The sequence below is a fragment of the Cuculus canorus genome, chromosome 3 (genome assembly GCF_017976375.1).
Source record: "Cuculus canorus isolate bCucCan1 chromosome 3, bCucCan1.pri, whole genome shotgun sequence".
Lineage (NCBI taxonomy): Eukaryota > Metazoa > Chordata > Aves > Cuculiformes > Cuculidae > Cuculus > Cuculus canorus.
In genome coordinates, this window is record NC_071403.1 from 51,873,538 (window position 1) to 51,893,397 (window position 19,860).

Below are 19,860 nucleotides of genomic sequence, written 5' to 3' on the forward strand. Positions count from 1 at the left end.
GTTGTGCTGCCCTTTATTGCTGTGACTGCCCAGGCACTGCTTTGCATGGCAGGAAGGCAGCCTCAGTCCCAAAGAGTTCCTGGGAGCCTGAGTGCAATGTAAAACCATAACCATTGACTGAAGTCAGCTGGGAAGAAGTGGCGAGGCTCGCTTACCAGCAACCGGTCTTTTGATTAAATAGAAAGCCACTACAAAGGGTTTGGCCACCCTGCTTCCTTCCACAAATTACGCAAGTAGGCGGGAATTTCTGGCTGGGAAAGGGCAGCCCTGCTTTGGTGTGTCACCTTGTGACAGAGGGAGAGGTGCTCTCCTTCCGCAGTGAGGTACACTCACCGTCTCTGGTCCTGTGGGCAGAGGGCACCGTGCCTGCAGTGCTGTCTGCATTATCCAAAGTCTCCCAGAGTTAATCTCTCCTTGAGTCTCCAACCCTTCCTGCTGTCTAAAAGCGGATTTGGGGAATATTTTTTGCAGCAAGGTAAGGAACAAGCAGAGGAAAACCTCAGGTTTCTATAGGGAAGTGCCTGTTAGTCTCTGCTGTGGAAAGACTGTGTCTCTGAAGTCTGAATCCCTTCTACTGAGGCACCAATGTGTTAGGGGGGTTTTGTTTGGGTTTTGATATTTTACTGTCATCTCCTTCAGGTTTCCTCAGATGTGGAGATGTTTGAATGAGGCTTTGCAATATCAGATACTAAGCAAAATGTTGATATTTTTAAATATTTTGTTTCACGTGTCCCTGAAAGTTGGAAAATTGCCATATGAAGGGAGAATGAGGCTGGAAACCTTTTCGCTTGTCCCAGCATTCATATACCTTTTTCTTACTACGGATCCCTGCCAGAGTGGGTTTGGCTAGTCTTTGTGACTCAGAACTGAGATGTATTTGGAAGTCAGTTTTGTTTTTTTTTTTCCTTTTGAAACATGAAGCGAAATTTTATCAACCTGTACAGTTAAATGAGAGCTTGGCCAGTCAAATGGGGAAGTAAAACCTTCCTATAAAACGAGCTCTAACCTGCTCACTGCGCTTATTTGCTTTCAGTTGACATCAGCCTTGCCATAAAGCCTCTAAATATGAGCTGATGACTTCCTTGTGAGCCCAGTACTGCTCTGAATCCAACTTCTGGCTCACGAATGGTGGGACGATATTGCTGAGACACAGAAAGAGCAGCTGTCAGGTAAGGTGCAGAGCAAGCAGGGGAGACCTGCGAGTGCAGCTTACTTGCTGGGATATCTGGTTTTACTATTTTTGGCAAATGCAGCATGGAAGGTGGGGAAGAAAAAGACAAATTTCTTCTTAGTCACCAGGACAATAAATTTGTCTTAAGGTTATTAAGAGATTATGTAAAATGTCTTATTTGTGAAAGTAAAAAATTGTTTTTCTGAAAGCAGTGCACCCCATCTTTCAGAGAAACAGCTCATGGAAGGGCTTGAATGGGCAGGGAGGCTCAGGTGGTTTGGAGTCTGAATCTCAGGGACGGAGGAGAAAGACAAAGTGGCTCAGACCTAAGGTGTGAGGGCGAACACTATTGCGGCAAGGAGCTGTTGCTGCGCTTCTGGTGTTATTCGGCATGATTGTTCAGTTTAGAGAAGACTCAAACCTGCCCTGGCTTGACCAATGGCAGGTCTGGCTCAGGCCATATCCACTCTGCCTCTGCTCAGGCAGGACAGGGCTTTGGAGGGGACTTTGAGGAGCCCCAGCTCCCTCTGAGTCAAGCTGGTCCTTATTGTGGTTCTGTGGCCTGAGGCTGTAGGAGGTGCTGCTTAAACACACACCTGGGGGCACCTGGTCCTGCTCTGACTGTTTGCAAGTGGAGCACTTGGTAGAAGGACTAGGCAAAAAATATTCCTTAAAGTCATTCAAGATGAGGAATTAGAATATAACGGCTACTGCTTTTGGGAAGTGTTTACAAAAAATTCAGATTATTACTTTCTAATCTTCCATAGCTGTTGAAATACAAAAAAAAAAAAAAAAAATCAGAAGATCTTGACAGGTTTTAACTTTTGGGTCAAGATTATTTTTTTTTTTTAATAGTTAAATTGTTAAGATAAGAATAGTGTTTTGGAAACATGAATCAAGCAATTTCCTCTGTACTGGTTTGTGTGTGTGTGTGTGTGTGTGTGTGTGTGTATGCAAGAGGGAGCACAACACCACAGATAGAGAAGAGGTGCCTTTTCAGCTAGGACATAGGGCACACAATTATCTTTAGATGAATTTTGCCAGAAAGTGAGAAGACTTTGACTCTTGATGGAGGGAAACCAAGAGCAGTCTCCCAGCATGGTCTGCTGAGGTGAGGAGGGGAAAGTGTCAGGAGGAAGTCTAGTAGTTTGAAAAAGAAGGTCATAAAGTTTATAAATGGGATTTTACAACCTGTTTTTCTGTGAGGGCATAAGCCGGACTTCGAGATGCACAATTTCTTCTCTTGTCTTATGTTTTTGTGCTGCTTATAAGCAACGAGCTGACTTTGGGCACACTACTGGCTGTTTACTAATGCGTAAGTTAATGATTTTATTATTCTTTAATTCTCTATTTAGGTGGGTCACCTTGGTGTTGTCTGTGACTAAGGCTTTTATTTCAGGGTTTCAAACTTGTTCTCTCTGTGGCAAACTCCCTGCAGTCACAATATTTACTCATTTTTAATATTTGGCCAAACTGCAGCAGAAATCCAGTGGTTAACTTTGCAGAACTAGCACGTTGCTAGCGATGGTTTGATATTGCGTTGTATCAATCCCAGGCAGCCCTCCAGAGTTCAGCGTTTCCTATGCATTGCTCCAGCTCACCGAACTGAAGTGGTCCACTGCCAGGCCTTGTAAAATGCCATCAGGAAGCAAAGGGTGCCAATGTGGGCTTGGGGCTTCCTGGGGTGGAGCTGGAAAAGTGATGTAGTGAGCCTTCATCCAGTATGCACTTGTGTGTGCTGCTGCTGGGGGCTGCGAGGTACATGCTGTGAGACAGATGTGGCCTCTGCAGTTGGAAAACCATCTGCTAAAGTTCTGAAGGACTGAATTGAACTTGCTTTCTGATGAAATACATGACAGACATGCACACAACACAATGTGATGCTCACATGGGAAGTTGTTCTGTTACTAAAACAAAAAAAGAAAGAAAAGAAAAAGCATTAGAATAGATAGGCATACAGGTTTAAAAAATAATAGTGATGGCTAATAAAATACGTATTAAGTATTTTCTTTTTAACGTGAGGATGGATAGAAACTGCAGTTTTTCATTTACAGTAATTTACTAAAATAATCTGGACATTAAAAAAAAACCAATCAAGTAGTACATAAGTGTTTGGAGCCACTGACCACACACCTGGAAGCAGAGTTTGCTACAGCACTAGCCCAGCTGTGACAGCTTCAGCTATATTGAGGTACAGAAGTATATATTGATGTATTTCAGTTCAGAGAGCAGCTATTTCAAAGCTGAGAAACCATTTCAGTAACGAAAAAGCAGGCAAATACCTTTTCATTTTCACTCCATGGATGAAAAAGGAGGAATAGATGTAAAAATGGTCACACCTGTGGACTGCACTGTGAGGAAAAACAGTCAAGCTCACTGGCTAAAATAAGCAATGCTTTGGTTTAGTTGGAAAAACACACATGGTTAACGGCTTTGCCTTAATGTATATGACATACTTAAGATATTTTTTACTTTACTGATGCTATTTGTCAGAGTGCCAGATTTCTTCCACAGAAGAACACCTGAAAGTTATAAGGCTAAATGGAAAAGTAAAGGTCAAAGATGTACGAGATGAGATGCTGTTACAACTAATTATCAAGTTTTCCTGCTGAACTAATCGATTTTATATCAACTGAACTCAATGTGGATTTCTTCCCCACAGCTTGGAGGGGCTCTTAATGCCTCAGGGAGGAGCTGTACTCGGGTTTCTATCCGTCTGTCTCCAGTACCTCTCTTGCCTTCCTCCAGATGGTTTTGGCTTCTGAGCTTCTGGGGTGTCCCACTGCTGGGCAGTGAGTGGTCCTGGGCTGGCGGTCGGTGTACAGGGCAGGCTGGGGAGGGAAGCCAGTGGGCACAATGTGGTTATGGCTTCTGGGCTCATCATGGAGGTAGTTGTTTGGTCAGTTAATTCTGCATCATTTGCTGACTACAATTAGCGAAGAGAAGAGCGCCAGCCTTTTGTCCTACATGTGGGTAGATAAAAGCTGGCCACAGCTTTGGTCCAGGTAGCACAAATTATTGCAGATATGTGGCAAGAGAAGGTTCACTGCAAGTGTGTCAACAGTGACTGAAAATGTTTGTTGTGATAGATGAGTGGTCGTTGCGTATGTCCTTCCATTGTCATGCATGTTGGGCTGAAGCAGCTCTGGGTATGCCTGCGTACACTGCTCATCATCTTCATTTACTGGCTAGGCCAGAAACGTAAATAGTGCAGTTCTGGAGAAGCTTGAAGTACATTTCTGCTACTTCTGCACACTCATTTCTGAATTAGCAGTTTCTCTTGACAATAAACATAAGTGAAATTGAAACCGCTTTTCAGATTGCCTGCCTCCAACCACTGCCCCAACAGCTTTCAAAAAACAAGCTGCTTCTCTGAATTTAGAAGTCCCCACTGAAATAGCAAATAACAGGAAAAGAGTAAGTCAGGCATTATTGGAACGGATGAGTGACAATTTCATAAGGTTTGTCTGTGCATACACAGATAGACACATATTAGGAAAGACAAAACTATATAAAAAAAAAAGGTTCATAGCTCTCAGCTGCTTTGCAAACAAACGGTTTCCTTAAAATCGCTTGATGAAATTTGCTACACTTCTTAAGTTGCTATGGTATCTGAGCTCATCCAACAACATTCAACAGATTTTTATCTGTGGCCCACAAACCGCACTGAGCAAACTGAAAATCCCCATTTACAGCGTCCTTTGTATCATTTCCTGTGAGATAAGTCTGGAGAACAAACTTACGCATACAATGTGTCTGTGTACGGACAGGCTTGCATAGCTCATGAAGCAGGGTGATACCTGTATGACATAATGCCAGGAGGGTGACAAAATTGCATGGGACACCGGCGCTTTTATAAATAAGAGTGGACCAGAAAAATGCCTTAAAGCTGAGAGAGGACTGGACACTCTTCAGAGGGAAGACAGCTGATCAGATAGTTTCTTTGCTCTGCACTATGCAAATAACTAAGATTGTGCTTTCTTCCTTAAAGCTTGTGTTTTGTTGTTTCTAATCTTTCCCTCCGTAAAGCTGTTGCCTGTTGGACAAGCCTGTGAAGACAGGAGCACTGGGTTTAAAGGAACTTAAATACCTGCTAAGATGGCACTGACTAGTTCACTTTCTAGCAAGCCAATGCCACCATGCTCCAGAGAAGTTTCTACAGCAGGAGTAGAAGTGCACCAGAGCAAGCTGGATTTTTTCTGCAAGCTGGGCTATGGTAAGCAGGACATCTGCAAAGTGCTGGAGAACCTGGGCCAAGAGGCCCTGGAGGATGATGTGCTGAAAGAGCTAATTCGGATGGGGAGCAAACCTCAAGCTCTGGAAAGCCAGGCTCAGCCTTCTTCACTAAAACTTGTTGCCCGTGGATCATGTAGCACTACACCAGCATCGAAATGGCTTGCTGAAGATGAAAGTGATTCTTCCAGTTACTTGAGACCCATTGTGATTGATGGCAGCAATGTGGCGATGAGGTAAGCTCTGTTTCCTGAAATGGATCCCCCTTCCTCTGAAGCTTTCAAATTTTAAGGCTAATGTCTTGAAGTATATTTTTTTTTATTCAGATGCAAGGTGCATTGAGGTATTTGGTGTTTAATGTATGAACCACCTCTTTTTCCTGTTCTTTGGCTGAGGTCTAGGGACCTGCTGTCTCTATGCCCATAAATATGCCAAGTGAAATCACTGGCCTGCTCTGCATTTTGACCTTTTATAAGCCAGTGGCTAGCTAACAACTACTGTTTATGGCAGTATGATTCAGCAGCTCTCTCGCTTTTAGTTTACCATTAATGTTTCCCTGCCTTTTGAAATGGATACTTAGGATTTTTAAATGTACATGCTGATGAACCTCTATAAACTGATGAACAGGTAGACAGAACATCTCAACTAACATAAGAAGGAGAGAAAAAATAAAAGCAGATAACTGTGCTTGCTAAAAGCATCACAGTTGTATGTTTTGACTTGCAAGTCAACCCCGGCAATGTTCCTGGCTCGTTCATTTTTGGTTTAGCTTCATTTTTATGAAAAAAATCAGAGAATTGATAGTTGAATTGTATTGAATAGTCCCATTTCCTCCTTAATTAATTCTGTTACTAGGAAATGTTGTAGCAACCCATCCTGGCCAATCAGATTTCCTCCTGACTCTGTGAAAGCGCTCTTACTGATGTGGAGCCTGCTACATCTGTGTGGATGGGAAGTCCAAAGACAGAAGTGGGTTGGCCTATGTTTACCTGAGTGATATGAACAGCCAAAGGCCTTGATTGTCATGAGTCCAAGAAGCGCTGGCTACCCATTGTTTTTCCCTGTTAACTTCCCTGTCCACCCAACAGGACCAAGCCCTTCCCTGCAGGTTGGGAGAGGGCAGAGAAGGGCTTCCTCCTTCTGGTAGCTTTGGTGTAAGGTAAGATGAGACTACATCCCTCTGGTTAGAGGGCAAAGTGGACAAGCACATCCAGAGCAACTAGAGACTAAGTGAATAATGCCATCTTCTGGATGAAGGGAGAAAACTCGTCTTAAACCCAAGGGGTTCCTCTGTTGGGAGTGAGAGAAACACAACAGAGCGAAACTGCTTAACCTTGGCTTGACCATGAGCTTGGTAGTCAGGTGCTGGGATATCCTCCCTCCATTTGCATTTTCACCCTAGACCCTTGTTAGGGAGTTCTTTTTGCATCTCTGCAAGAGAAATGAGCACCCGTTCAGGCAGAGCAGCTGAGCTAAGACTACTTGGATGGTGGAGAGTCTAGAACCTGGAAGGGGCTGCTTACCTCTCCTGAATGCCTTTCAAAGTGGTGCTGAATGGCATTTACTTTGACTAATGGCACAGGCTTGGTGAGCGCTTTCAGCATTCTCATTTTAACTTTTGTGCTTTGCTGCTGTCAGACGGAGAAGGCCTGTTAGCGGAAGTCAAGGAAAAGGGATGGCAGATTTTCTCAGTGGGAAAATTTCATCATCATCAACAACCATAAAAATGCAGGAGAAGTGGCAGTTCAGGGATGAAGCTGCCAAAAAAGTTGAACCTCAGAGAGGCAGTTTGTTGTGTGGAGGACAATATCTTGAGCATTTGTATTTCTGTCTTAGGTTTGGCATTTCTGGAGCATTTCAGAATTGGTGTTGAGGGCATGATGCACGGTTTTGAAGAGGATGTTTATGCTCCAGGTTAACAAAGAAGCGAGTCAACTGGCAGTCTCCAATGACCTGTCAGCCTATAAAAATAAATGGAGTTGTGTTAATATGAAAAGGAAACTGTCATAACCATGTTCACTGCACACTGAAGAGGCTATGTAGTCGAGTGCTCCCACTTACATCTAGTTTTTAAGCTCTGATAGGTACACAGACCTTTTCCCGGGTCAGCAGAGTCCTGTGTTCTCTGCCTGCTGTCAAAGCTGTGGGTGATGCTGTTGAGAGCAGGTGGAGATAGGGCCATTTGCAGTTTTCAAAAGGAGTTGTTTCGACTAAATTTCTTCTCAAAGGGATTAGAATTGCATGATTTAAAAAGGAATCACTGCATAATTCTTTTCACTTGTTCTGTTTGGCCTTTTGGTCAAATCACTTGTGATTGTGTGTTTTATCTTCTGCCCTGGTGTACACCTAGAATGGCTTTTCTAAAGTTAATGAGTTATATATACGAGTAGTCAATGTTAAAGCAAGCTGTGGCTGAACTTTGTTTGAGTCATGGCATTAAAGGTGTACCTACATTTTCTTTTAAAGGCAGTTGTCTGAAAAAGTCACCTGAACTTCCAATTTGCTGTCCAAGTGACTTTATACCTGTCCTGGGTAGATCCTACCCTTTAAAACCAAGCGAAACAACTAATCTGGAATGGAGATTAGAAGTGTTGAGCACTTCAGACCATTTAATACTGGTGAGGGTTTTTTAAGATTTCCCATTGCCTGGGTATCTGTCAATAAACAACCAAGTTTCTTCCTCTAAATCGTATTATTTTTCATCTGTGGTCTGCAGTTCAGCACTGGAAGTTTTATTAGGTGTGAAAAGGAGCTTCAGTTATGAGGTTGATGTAGGCAGAACCTAGATATGAACTCCCGGGTGAGCTGGCGAGTGGAGAGGTATTAAGATTGTGGCATCATCCTTGACTGGACCATCACCACAGATGGGTGTAGTAACAGATAGAATAAATTACAAGTGAGTTTTGCAGAGGTGAAAGCCCGAGTGAGACTGTGGTGATATTATCCAGGAAGATCAAAGTACAAGCATGAGGTTTCTGTAGATACCATGAGGGCGTTTATCTTTTTGAGGACTATTTTTGTTTCCTTGTGCAGAAGTACTTAACAAATGACCTTCCTTTACCTGTGCACTGCAGTGTAGTCAGATTTTAGATAAAAGAGTGGAAAACGATATCAACTTTCAGTGGCGGGGGGAGAAACTGAGGAAGGGATTACCCCAAATTGTTTTTCTTCAGGTTGTTTTCTGTGATAATTCTTCAGAACCTGCCTTGCCTGCATCTTCTACAATATCTGTCCTAAGGCTTTCCTTCCTGTCTGTGCAGTGAAGGCAAAATGCACCAACTAGGGCAATATAAAGATGGGCCTGAGGTGCCTGTGGCCATTTCCAGTGAGGTCTTATCCTTTTTTTTTGGTGTTCTTAGTTATGTTCTCCTTATTTCCCATCCTGCCTTGTATAGTTTTCCTCCCCCACATAGTTTCCCCCCTGCCCCGTAGGGGGATTTCAGTTTGCTAGTTATGAACTGGGAGAACCACACAGCTTGTACAGACAGGTTCAGAAGATTCCTAAACTCTCTGGATGATAATTTCATGGCACAGGTGCTGAGGGAACTGACCAGGAAAGGGGCCTTCCTTGATTTATTGCTAGCTAACAGAGAGGGTCTTGTAGGTAAAGTGGTGATCAGAGGTTGCCTTGGTCACAGCGACCACAAAGCAGTCAGGTTTAACATCTATGGTAACAGGAGGAAAACTGACAGCAAGACTTCAGCTCTGGATATGAAGAAAGCAGGTATTCAGGTAGAATTCAGGTAGCCTAGGGAACTGCTTAATAAGGTCCCCTGGGAAAAAGCTTTTGAAGGTGCTGGGGTCCATCAATGCTAGCCACTTTTTAATTACCAACTCCTAAAAGCACAGGCCCAGGCAATTCCGAAATGCTGGAAGTCAAGCAGGCAAGGCAGAAGGCCAGCCTGGCAGAGCAGGGATCTTCTACTCAAAATGAGGCATAAAAGGATGTTGTATGGCCAGTGGAAACAAGGGCAGGTGACATGGGAGGACTACAGGGATGCTGTTTGCTGCTGTAGGGCTGAAATTCATGTGGCCAAAGCTCAATTAGAGTTGAAGCTGGCCAGCACTTTGAAGGATAATAAAAAGGGCTTTTAAAAATACATTAATAACAAAAGGCAGGCCAGAAATAACATTGGCCCATTAATTGATGAGCTTGGATGCCTCATGAAGAGGGATATAGACAAAGCAGAGACATTTAATGTTTTTTCACCTCTGTCTTCAACACAGATGATGGGCTCACGCCCTCCCAGAGCCCTGGGCTAGAAGACCAAGACTGTGCAAATGATAAATTCCCAATCAACCCCAAATTCGTGCAGAATTTGCTGCTTCAGCTGGATCTCTTTAAGTCAATGGGGCCTGACAGGATTCATCGAAGGGTACTTAAAGAGCTGGCTAATGTCATAATGAAACCTCTCTCAATGATTTTTCCATGCTCTTGGGAATCTGGAGAGGTACCAGTAGACTGTAAGTTAGGAAATGTTGTCCCAGTCTTCAAGAAGGGCAGCAGGGATGACCCCAGTAACTACAGGCCCGTAAGTCTCACTTCAGTGCCTGGTACGGCTATGGAGAAGATTATTCTGGGAGCTACTGAAAAACACAAAAGGCAACACAGTCATTGGTTCCCAGCCAGCACAGGTTTATAGAAGGAAGGTCCTGCCTGATAAACTTAATTTCCTTCTACGACAAGGTTACCCAAAAGCGGTTTATTTTGCCTTTTCATTACTGACTCAGTTGAAGAGAACTCTTAAGATTCCTGAAAGCTTTGGCTCATCTTCCTTCTTTTTTTTTCATAGTCATGGAAACAAAGAGGTATTCTCCTGCTGGGGGATCCAGCTGGCCGTGGATTGGTTTCGAGAGAGGGGACACACGTACATCAAGGTTTTTGTCCCACTCTGGAGAAAGGAGCCCCCCCGACAAGACAGTCCCATTGCAGGTAGGTCACCACTCTGGGCATAATTTGGCAACCATTAGGTGTAGTTTGGAGACAGGAGGTGTGAATAGTCCAGTACAGTTTTGCCCTGTAAAGACAAGCACAGTGAAAGTTGTGTGTATCAGGTTTTGATCACTTAAATTAGCCATTAGTTTATTGCCACATGCGCCTGGCTAGCAGCTAAAACTGCTTACAAGGCTTTGTTACACCGCTTTGAGCCTTCTGCTTTACAAGCATAAGTTGCTGCCAGCTGAGTTAAAGAAGGAGTTTGCCAGCTTGCAATGAGAGCTTTTAAGGCCAGCCAGGAGACAACGACACTGTTGCACTCATTATCCAAAGGCAGTGATATCTGTAATGTTCACTACTGCTGTGTGGCTATTATCTGTTAGCTTAATACCCTGACACAGGAGCTACATGATTTCCTCTTCCAGGAGGAGGAAATGCATCGCCACAGAAGCCTGTGAAGGGTGGTGAGATTCAGTTTGTATGGAAATAGATGTGCCAGATTTGTGCCAGAAGCTTGGTGTTGGCAGATGAGGCTGCTGGGATTCTGCCTTTCTGCATAGAAGGAATGACAAGAAGTCAGTGTGTCCTCAATAGCAGCAAAAGAAGTTAATTTCTTTATTTAATCAGGAGCATTTTATCTCTGAGTAAAGTTCACGTTAGGGCTGGTTTCGGCCTTCTAGCATCTATTGTGGTAAAAAGGGAACTGCAGGGGTTCAGTGTGCCTCTGGTGTAAAATTCAAACTATTTTTTTATGGATAAGATTTAAAAATCAAAAAAGAATGACTCAAATTTTACAAGTAGATGCTTTTGTAAAAGGCCTAATTTCTAAGTTGCCAAATAACCACCAGATATCAGTGCATCTGAAAAATCAGACCACTCTGTGTTGCTTAAAGTGCTGAAATATATTTAGAGTCCTGTAGACAATAGAGATCTGGTCATTATTAATAAGTTAGTTTATCTTTTTAATTGTTTTCCCCTTCTATTTCTGCCAACCACCCCACCAGATCAGCACATTCTTGAAGAGCTTGAAAAGCAATCAATCCTTGTGTACACCCCATCCCGGAAGGTGAAAGGCAAGAGGGTAGTTTGCTACGATGATCGCTATATAGTGAAAGTTGCTTATGAGAAAGACGGAGTCATTGTTTCCAATGACCACTACCGGGATCTCCAGAATGAAAACCCCGAATGGAAATGGTTTATTGAGCAGCGACTGCTCATGTACTCTTTTGTCAGTAACAGGTAAGAGGCAGTTGTTGCTAAACAATCTTGAATTGAAATACAATGGGTCATCAGCTCCAACATCAATGTACCTTCCACAAGAAGCAGAGTAGTTCCTACTCCCTCAGCTTTGATATTAAACCCCCTATGTCACTCTTCAGTGAAGTTCTCTATTTGAATTGCAGCATTAGTAACCAACTTTGCTTGTTTCCAATCTAAATTGGGATGTTAAACCAAGCTTGGATGTTACACCGAACTTGGATGTTTTACCAATATATGTTGGTATATTTTAATTTCTATTTCCTATAAGAAACAACTAAATCTGTGATAGAAGGCTGGTTATCTGGCAGTCTTTTTAATACCCCTACATGTCAGAACAACCTTTTTTCCCCCATGCTTTTGTAATCATAACTTACTAGAAGAAGAGAGATGAGAAGCTGGTCTCTCTGGCCCTGAACCGTCTCCACTGGGGAAGGTTTTCATTGAGTCACTTACACCATGGCTGCAAGGCTGAGCTCCTCAGTTTGCATATTCTAACCTTGTCTGAGTTTCCCAGAAGTAGAGGTGGTTGTTAGCCACTAGTTTGGCTGGGGGAAGGCACTTGGAGACATTCAGTGCGTATGGACAAGTGCGAACAGGGAAACTGTCTTGCACAGTGTCACTCTCCATGGGTCAAGATGGAGACTTGGATCTCCTGCCACCAAAACTGGATGGGGGTACTTGATACTGGGTTTCAGTTTCCCTGTAATGTTGTTCACAGAAATGCAGTTGCTGAACATCAGAATACTGTATTTCTCATAGCTGCAGTGTCATCTCCAACCATCACCAGGCTACCAGGCTTCTTCTTTGGTTACTAATGGGTTACAAATATTTATACATTTTCCTTGCCATTTCATAGGGATTGCCAGACCTTCCAGAACACTTCCCTCAGAAAGTCTAGCTGTTACCATGAAGCCTGTTTGAATAGTTTCAGCAGGACCTTCTTGCACAGCTTCAGGAACCTCTCTAAAACCACAGCCTAGTGTTGGAGATTTCAGTCCTATACCGTGGATAACCAAATTCCCTTTATCCAGCAGAGAGTTGTTCCATGGGTGGGTGCAATACAGATTCATTTGCAAACAAGCCCAGGGATGCTAATTAGTTTTCTTCCTGAAGCACCACATTTAGGTACTGGCACAGGAGAATAAACAGTTGTGTCTGAGTATTTATTTTGGAGGCCTCGTAGAAGGCAGCCTTTACTGAATCCTGGAAAAAGGCTGGGCTTGTTTATCCTACCACATGTGTGATCAGCTGTACCTCTGATTAACTGCTGGCTTTTTAATCCTCATTCTCCTACAAGTGGTTAGTAAGAGAAAAGTGAGTTTGCCGTGGAAGGGAGCTGAGGGTGAGGATTTCAGCGCCAGGACCACAGGAGGGTTTGTTGCTATTGCTGCTGCTTCAGAGAAAGAGGATGCGATGCTGTGATGGTCCTGCCTGGCCGAAGTTATGCCAGGATGTGGTGCTTTTCCAGTTGTTTTAACTTATCAGGAAAAAGCGACAACTACATGAAGCTGAAGCATTGTTGTTTCAGCAGGCAGGAGGGCTGTGTCTGAATGCAGCCTGACTCCTGAAGGCCAGGCAAAAGATGGATCGTAAGGATTTTCTGCTCTAACCTTGTGCCACAGGCTGTGATGGCCCGTTAGCTCCAAAAGCTCACGGTATTTTTGTCACCCCTCTGATTTTTTTCCCTTTTTTTAGGTTTATGCCTCCTGATGATCCATTAGGCCGGCATGGACCCAGTCTTAATAACTTCCTCAGCAAAAAGCCAGTGCTTCCTGAACCAAAGTGGCAGCCTTGCCCCTATGGTGGGTTTCCTCCCTGTGCTGTGAACTTGCTCCTCTTCCTCCCGTGCCTTGTTTCCCAGCGATGCTTTCCTTCAGCTAAGAACAAGTGTTGTTACCGCATGCTGTCCTGCTTCGTGTGGTAGAGGCTTGGGTCCGGGCTGCTCAAATGTGTGATGCTTTTTGCATCTCCCTGCTTAAGTGTGTTGAGTTCAGACGCTTCCAAAATAGCAGAGACTTCCTCTCACTGCTGCTTCACCTGCTATTTAGGTCAGCAATATTTAAATCTGGGGTCAAATATACTGCGCTGGAGAAACAGCACTTCCCCTCTTTGCTCTTTGTGCTGACCGTGCCCCTGCGAATGTACAGTGCTGAGAAGTCATGAGTGAATCAACATGAGTGCTAGCAGCAACCTTCTGATTGATTTTTTTTGTTGTTTAATTTTTTTCAGGTAAAAAATGCACCTATGGCAATAAATGCAAATTTTACCACCCAGAGAGACCACATCAAGCTCAGCTTTCAGTTGCTGATGAGCTCAGGGCCAAAATAAAAGTCCCATTAAACCTGGTTAAAGAGGAGAAGCATAATTGCTCTCTGCAGAGGACTGGAGAAGAGCCTGCACTGCCTGACGCCTGCACAGCAATGCTGCGAGAAGCCAGCAGCTGCGCAAGGTCTCCCTGCTACCTGGGGAGGTCCCAAGGTAGCTGTTGTGAGCAGCCATCTGGTGCCTGGGCCAGCGGCCTCAGCTCTGACCGGGGACTGGACCAGCGGTTGCTACAGCCGGAGCTGCTGCAAGATCAGCCACTCCTGGAGAAGATGTCAGTGCTATCCGTTGGTGATGACACCTGTGACTACAATCAGTCCATACGCACCTCTCAAGACAGAAAGATGATGGACAGCCTTCATCGCTGTGGTGACCTCAGGCACAACCTGTACTCGCTTCATTACCCCCACAGATTGGACCACACCTGCTTACCAGGATGTTCTTTCCAGCAAAGTGTGCTCCTGTCTACCCAGGGTGGAACGTGCCCAGACCACAGCTGGCCTCAGGAGTGCTGCAGCATGCATGGGATGGGGCAGAGGAGCCACTACATCCCTGACGGTATTCAGCACAAACAGGACCTGGAGACTTTGCAACGTGTTTTGCTGCAGTCCGCAGCTCTTGCCCCTGACTCACTTCACTCGTACAGCGAGCATCAGCTGCAGCAGCACTATTTCCCCCACAGGCCCCCACGGCAGCACTTTCTGTTAGACTCCAGCAAGGGGCTGGGCTTCCTCCAGAAAGCTCATGCTAATCCCAACACTTCTTACAGTGACTACTGGCCCACCCCAGCTGCAAGGCCACTCTCTGCCCAGCAAGCAAACATCCACATGGAGCTGTGCTCTCTTTTCCCGTACAGTGAGGTGAATCACATAATGGCTTTGTACCCCGATATCAAGGATTTTGCTAGCTTGACTTTACTGATTCAAAGACACAGAAACTTGTGAAGCCTCCAGATCAAACCTTTCCCAGCAAGCACAAGTCCTGAGGCAAAATGGTGCTATTCTGAGGCTTAACTAGGGTTACAGGTGTTCCGGGAGCACAAGTTTAAGCATCAACCAGCTATGCCACACAGGGCAACAAGAGAAGGCAAAGTCTGCTGTTCACTGCAGCGGGATCTCATTCACCTCCCGTGGAAGTGAATGGGAGGGCTCAGGGTAACTGGGCTGTCAGCATTTGATCATTGCTAGTGACTGGGTTCAGGGTGCCATCGATCTTCATTAATGCCTCGAAACACTAGACGTGCTTTTAAAAGTCCTGACCTATTGCACAAGCACCATAAAAGAGCCAAATTCCATGGCCTTCAGTAAAGGGCTCTCCATAGACCCACCCCCATGACTACTTGCTCAATTAGCATAAAACGTAATTTGGCCTATTTTTGCTAACACAGGGCTGTGCCCTCTGCTAGGAGGCATCTTTGGCTCCACATTATTGCCTGATAACGGCCCAGTCCTGTAGCTATGAGCTTTCAAAGACACGTTTCATGTTTGTAAATCAATGCTATGAACACACAGAGTCACTAGCAGAGGTGGTGGAGGTACCAGCACTTGAAGATAGCTGCAGGTGTATTTTTCACACACAACGTAAGCCAAATCAAGGAAGTCATCTTCAGTGTAAGTAAGTCCTGATGTAGGTTGAAGTCTCGGAGTTTTATTTCCAAAAAAGAAGAAACACAGATGACGCCAAGGCCAAAAAAAAGAAATATCTCATAATGCAGTTCTACAGCTGATTATAACTACAAACATTTAAACTGCATTCTACTGGGACACATTTGATTGTCAGTAAGCTGTAAAGCTGCTGATCTCTGCACTCTTCCACTGAATTCTTCAGGTTATAATCCAGATATTAAAATTGATTCTGAAGGTTTTTGGCATTATACCAAAGTCCAAGTATGTCTGTATGACAGGTTTTAGAAATGGTTTAACACATTATATAATGGTCATCAAGAACACTTTATTCTGAATAATATAATCCTTTTTCTTTTTTTCAAAAAAATATTTTATTTATTTATTTATTTTCCATTCCTTTTAGCACTGATGCTTCATCAAGTCAAACAGTTGGGTGGGATTGACAAATTCTCTGACTCTGCAGGGTCTCTGTTAGGTTCTTCTGAGGTACAATTGGTGACGTTGGTCCCAGGCAGGAATTAAACACAGCCCTCACTGACAACTCTGGATTGCTTTCAGAAAGGTGACTAAGGAGTAGTGATTCATGTTTTGTGACATTATCACATGATGCATTTTTTGAAAGTGGGGATAGTCTGACGTGTTCCCTACATTCTTTGTTTTGGTGGTGGTGTTTCAAGAATCTTCAAGAAACACGTATACTGTATCAGTTCAACCTCCCATGGGCATGTGGTGGTTGGCTCCAAGAAATTCTAGTTCGGAGGTACGATCTATCTTCACAGAATATGAAAATATTTCCATATGTCATGAATTTTCCACTAATTATAGTCACAATATATAAAACTGGATCACCAGAATGGCTTATATATTTACCCACTGCATATTACATAAAGATTAGAAATGACATTGAAACAAAACTGTGGAATAAATGCCCTGTGCAATGCTTTGAGGAGTACTTGAGTTCTACAGCTGTTGTTAGTCACAGTGAAATATACCATGCATCACCACACTTAAAACTGATCTGACCCAAGACATTTCATGGATTAATTGCCTACATGTCCCCATGCAAAGCCAGGCTGATAGGTTTGCCTAACAACCTGTATCTGAGCTTTCCCAACCACTGCTGCACACCAATACAGCTGCAGAGAATGTGCGATGCAGAGTGGAAAAATACCTTCCACACACTCAAAGAGAGCAAGTGCGAAATGACAGCTGTCAAAAAACATACACAGAGTAGTGGATCAGGGTAGAGCCGTACATGTCAACATTTATTTTTATGTCTGGAATGTATGTTCCAGAAAGTATTTAAGATCTACAGAAAAATTGGCATGCTCTCTTTACACCGTACCGGTGGCTTGCTGAAGAGATGAGCATAAGCTTCTCTCCTTTTCCTTTGAGGATGCTCAGGAAGTTAGCAGTTGTTTAAAATCCTCTCTTGAAGTTTAATAACTTGTTTTTCTTTCATTTCTGCCTTATTTACTGAGGAATCTTTCAGTAAAATACATATAATGTGCATTCTGCTGAGAAAGTGGCTGAGAAAATAAAACAGACTTTGGCACTAAACAGAACTTGATTTCTCTTGGCTCTTCTGCTCACCAGAGGGTTTTTTTCTCATGGAGCTTTTGTTCGAAGGGCAGCTCAGCAGCAGTGCTGTGTCACTGTCTGCTTGAGAGAAAATCTGCCACTGGCTGAGAGCCCATGGAAAGCACAGACTCCTTTGTTATTTCACCACAGCAGAAGTATCTGGGACTGAGAATTTTCTGCTGCAGAGCCTTTTACACTTTCCAAGAGAGGAGTATTTGGTTTTGGCTTTGTCAGCTGCTGAGGTAAGGGCAGGGGCTGCTAACAGAAAGGAGGAAGCAGCTTTTGCACCGGTGGCAGAGTAGAAGGCTGTTGCTATTTGGTGTCTCTGCTGAGATGCCTTTGAGTCCAACTCTCACTGCCAAGTTGAAAATGAATCCATAAATCCCAGCAGGCTCAGAAAGCCCTTTATGCTCTTCGCTTTTTGGTTGTCAAGACTCTTTTAGAAGAAGCTGGAAGCAGTGGGAGCAATCCTGCAGGAGACAGACTGTTTCCTAAGGGAGATTTACAGAGTTGCCAAGTTAATTTTGAGATTCATAAAAAAAAAAAGTTCCAGAAGACAATCCTTTTCTCTGCTCTCAACCTTTCCCAAAGAGTTAGGAAGCCACAGACACTCTCCTTTGTGAGGAGAAACTAGGAAAACTACATACAAACATTTCACTGCAAAGTCTTGAGTGGAATTCACCCCTGCAACAACTCCTTGGCATGAAAAGGAGTAAAGAGGGTGATCCCCTGCACCCGATGCAGTTCTGGGCAGCTCACAGTACCTTCCCTCTCACTTCAACACAGAAATTTCTCCCTCACAGAACACTGGTGACAATTCTACTTAGTTTGGTGAGCTTAGATACCATAAAAATTAATGCTGTAAGATAGTCTATGAAGTAGATAATTGCATTGCTCTGCATCAAACACTTGTATTTGATTTGAGCAGGTGGCCAAGAAGGTCAACAGCATCCTGGCTTATCTCAGAAATGGTGTGGCCAGCAGGAGTAGGTAAGCGATTGTCCCTCTATGTGCAGCACTGGTGAGGCCGCATTTCAAATATTGGGCCCCTCATTACAAGAAAAACATTGAGCTGCTGGAGCGTGTTCAGAGAAAGGCAATAAAACTGGTAAAGGGTCTAGAGAACAAGTCTTATGAGGAGCAGCTGAGGGAACTGGGGTTGTTTAGCCTGCAGACAAGGAGGCTGAGGGGAGACCTTATCTCCCTCTACAATACCTGAAAAGAGGCTGTAGTGAGGTGGGTGTTGGTCTCTTCTCCCAAGTAATCAGCAAGAGGATGAGAGGAAATGGCCTCAATCTGCATTAGGGGAGGTTTAGATTAGATATTAGGAAAAAAATATTTACTGAAAGAGTTGTCAAGCATTGAGACAGGCTGCCCATGGAAATGAAGCGTCGATCCCCTGGAGGAATTAAACATATAGATGTGGCACTTTGGGATATGTTTCAGTAGGCATGGTGGTATTGAATCAGATGAGCCTAAGATCTTAGGTCTTTTCCAACCCTAACAATTCTACGATGCCATGGTCCTATTTGCCAACTATTCTGAGAAGTTTCGCTAATATTTTAACTCACTCCCCATAAGAGCTGGCCCAATTTATAAGCAAACAATTGAACTAATCACAAAAAACTAAAGAGAACAAAAGAGGTTTCACTGCTTCTCTCCTCTTTAAAAATGTTGGATTGCTAGGGAAGAGCAAGCCAGCCCTGTACTTCAAGTGCAACAGAACACTTCTGCAAGCCAAAAAAACCCCCGAAGCATCTGGTGAAAGCCTTTAACAGACAGACTCCTACATCTGACACAAGCATTTTAACAACATATCTCTTAAGATAACAATTCAGACATTACCTTTCACCTTTTGTATGGACTTTCCCCAAGCCAGGAGTATGAACATCTGTGTTTTACTCCGAGGGGCATAACTCACAGTCTCTGCCACCAGAAGCCTTTTGCTTCTCTGCCCCAGGGTACATCTGCTCTGCATTCACTGTCATACATACAAAACCACCATAGTATTTACCTGCTACGTGCTGGTGGGACTGTGACGCTTTGAACTGTTGACAAGAACAGTTTAATATTGCAGTACCACTTGTCATTACCATTATTCTTCAGGCGGGACAGGAAGGGTAGGAAAGGAGGCGGGGTAGCCCTCTATGTCAAAGAGTGCTTTGAAACTCTCGAACTGGATTACGGTGAGGACGGGATCGAGTGCCTATGGGTTAAAATCAGAGGAGCCCACAAGAAAGGGGACTTTGTGATAGGAGTCTGTTACAGACCACCCAGCCAAGAAGAAGCTGCTGATGAACTCTTCTATAAACAGCTGGGGACAGTCTCTAAATCTCTGCCTCTTGTCCTTGTGGGAGACTTTAACTTTCCGGATGTCTGCTGGGAGTACAATACAGCAGAAAGGAAACAGTCTAGGAGGTTCCTGGAGTGCATCGAAGACAACTTCCTTGCACAACTGGTTAGCGAACCAACAAGGGAGGGTGCCTTCCTAGACCTGCTGTTTGTGAATAGGGAAGGTCTTGTTGGGGATTTGACGGTTGGAGGACGCCTGGGATTAAGTGATCATGAGATGATAGGGTTTTCAGTTCTAGGTGGGATTAAGAAGGGGGTTAGCAAAGCAGTCACATTAAACTTCCAGAGGGCAGACTTTGGCCTGTTCAGAAGGTTGATTAGCAAAGTCCCGTGGGAAACAGTCCTTCAGGGCAAGGGAGCCCATGAGGGTTGGGCGCTCT

At 44.0% G+C, this 19,860-nt stretch overlaps 1 protein-coding gene across 2 annotated transcripts; it reads left to right on the forward strand.

The window, feature by feature from the left end:
* Positions 1–326: 326 nt before the first annotated feature.
* ZC3H12D (zinc finger CCCH-type containing 12D) lies at positions 327–19,125 on the forward strand. Of its 2 annotated transcripts, XM_054063812.1 has the most exons (7): positions 335–475; positions 1,034–1,169; positions 5,201–5,640; positions 10,198–10,337; positions 11,345–11,579; positions 13,296–13,402; positions 13,830–19,125. In XM_054063812.1, the coding sequence occupies exons 3-7, from the start codon at positions 5,270–5,272 to the stop codon at positions 14,864–14,866; spliced, it is 1,890 nt and encodes a 629-aa protein (XP_053919787.1). In that variant the 5' UTR covers positions 335–475; positions 1,034–1,169; positions 5,201–5,269; the 3' UTR covers positions 14,867–19,125. The 2 variants fall into 2 exon arrangements, with proteins under 2 accessions (XP_009556404.2, XP_053919787.1); XM_009558109.2 differs by lacking the exon at positions 1,034–1,169 and having other exon boundaries at positions 327–475.
* Positions 19,126–19,860: the final 735 nt, after the last annotated feature.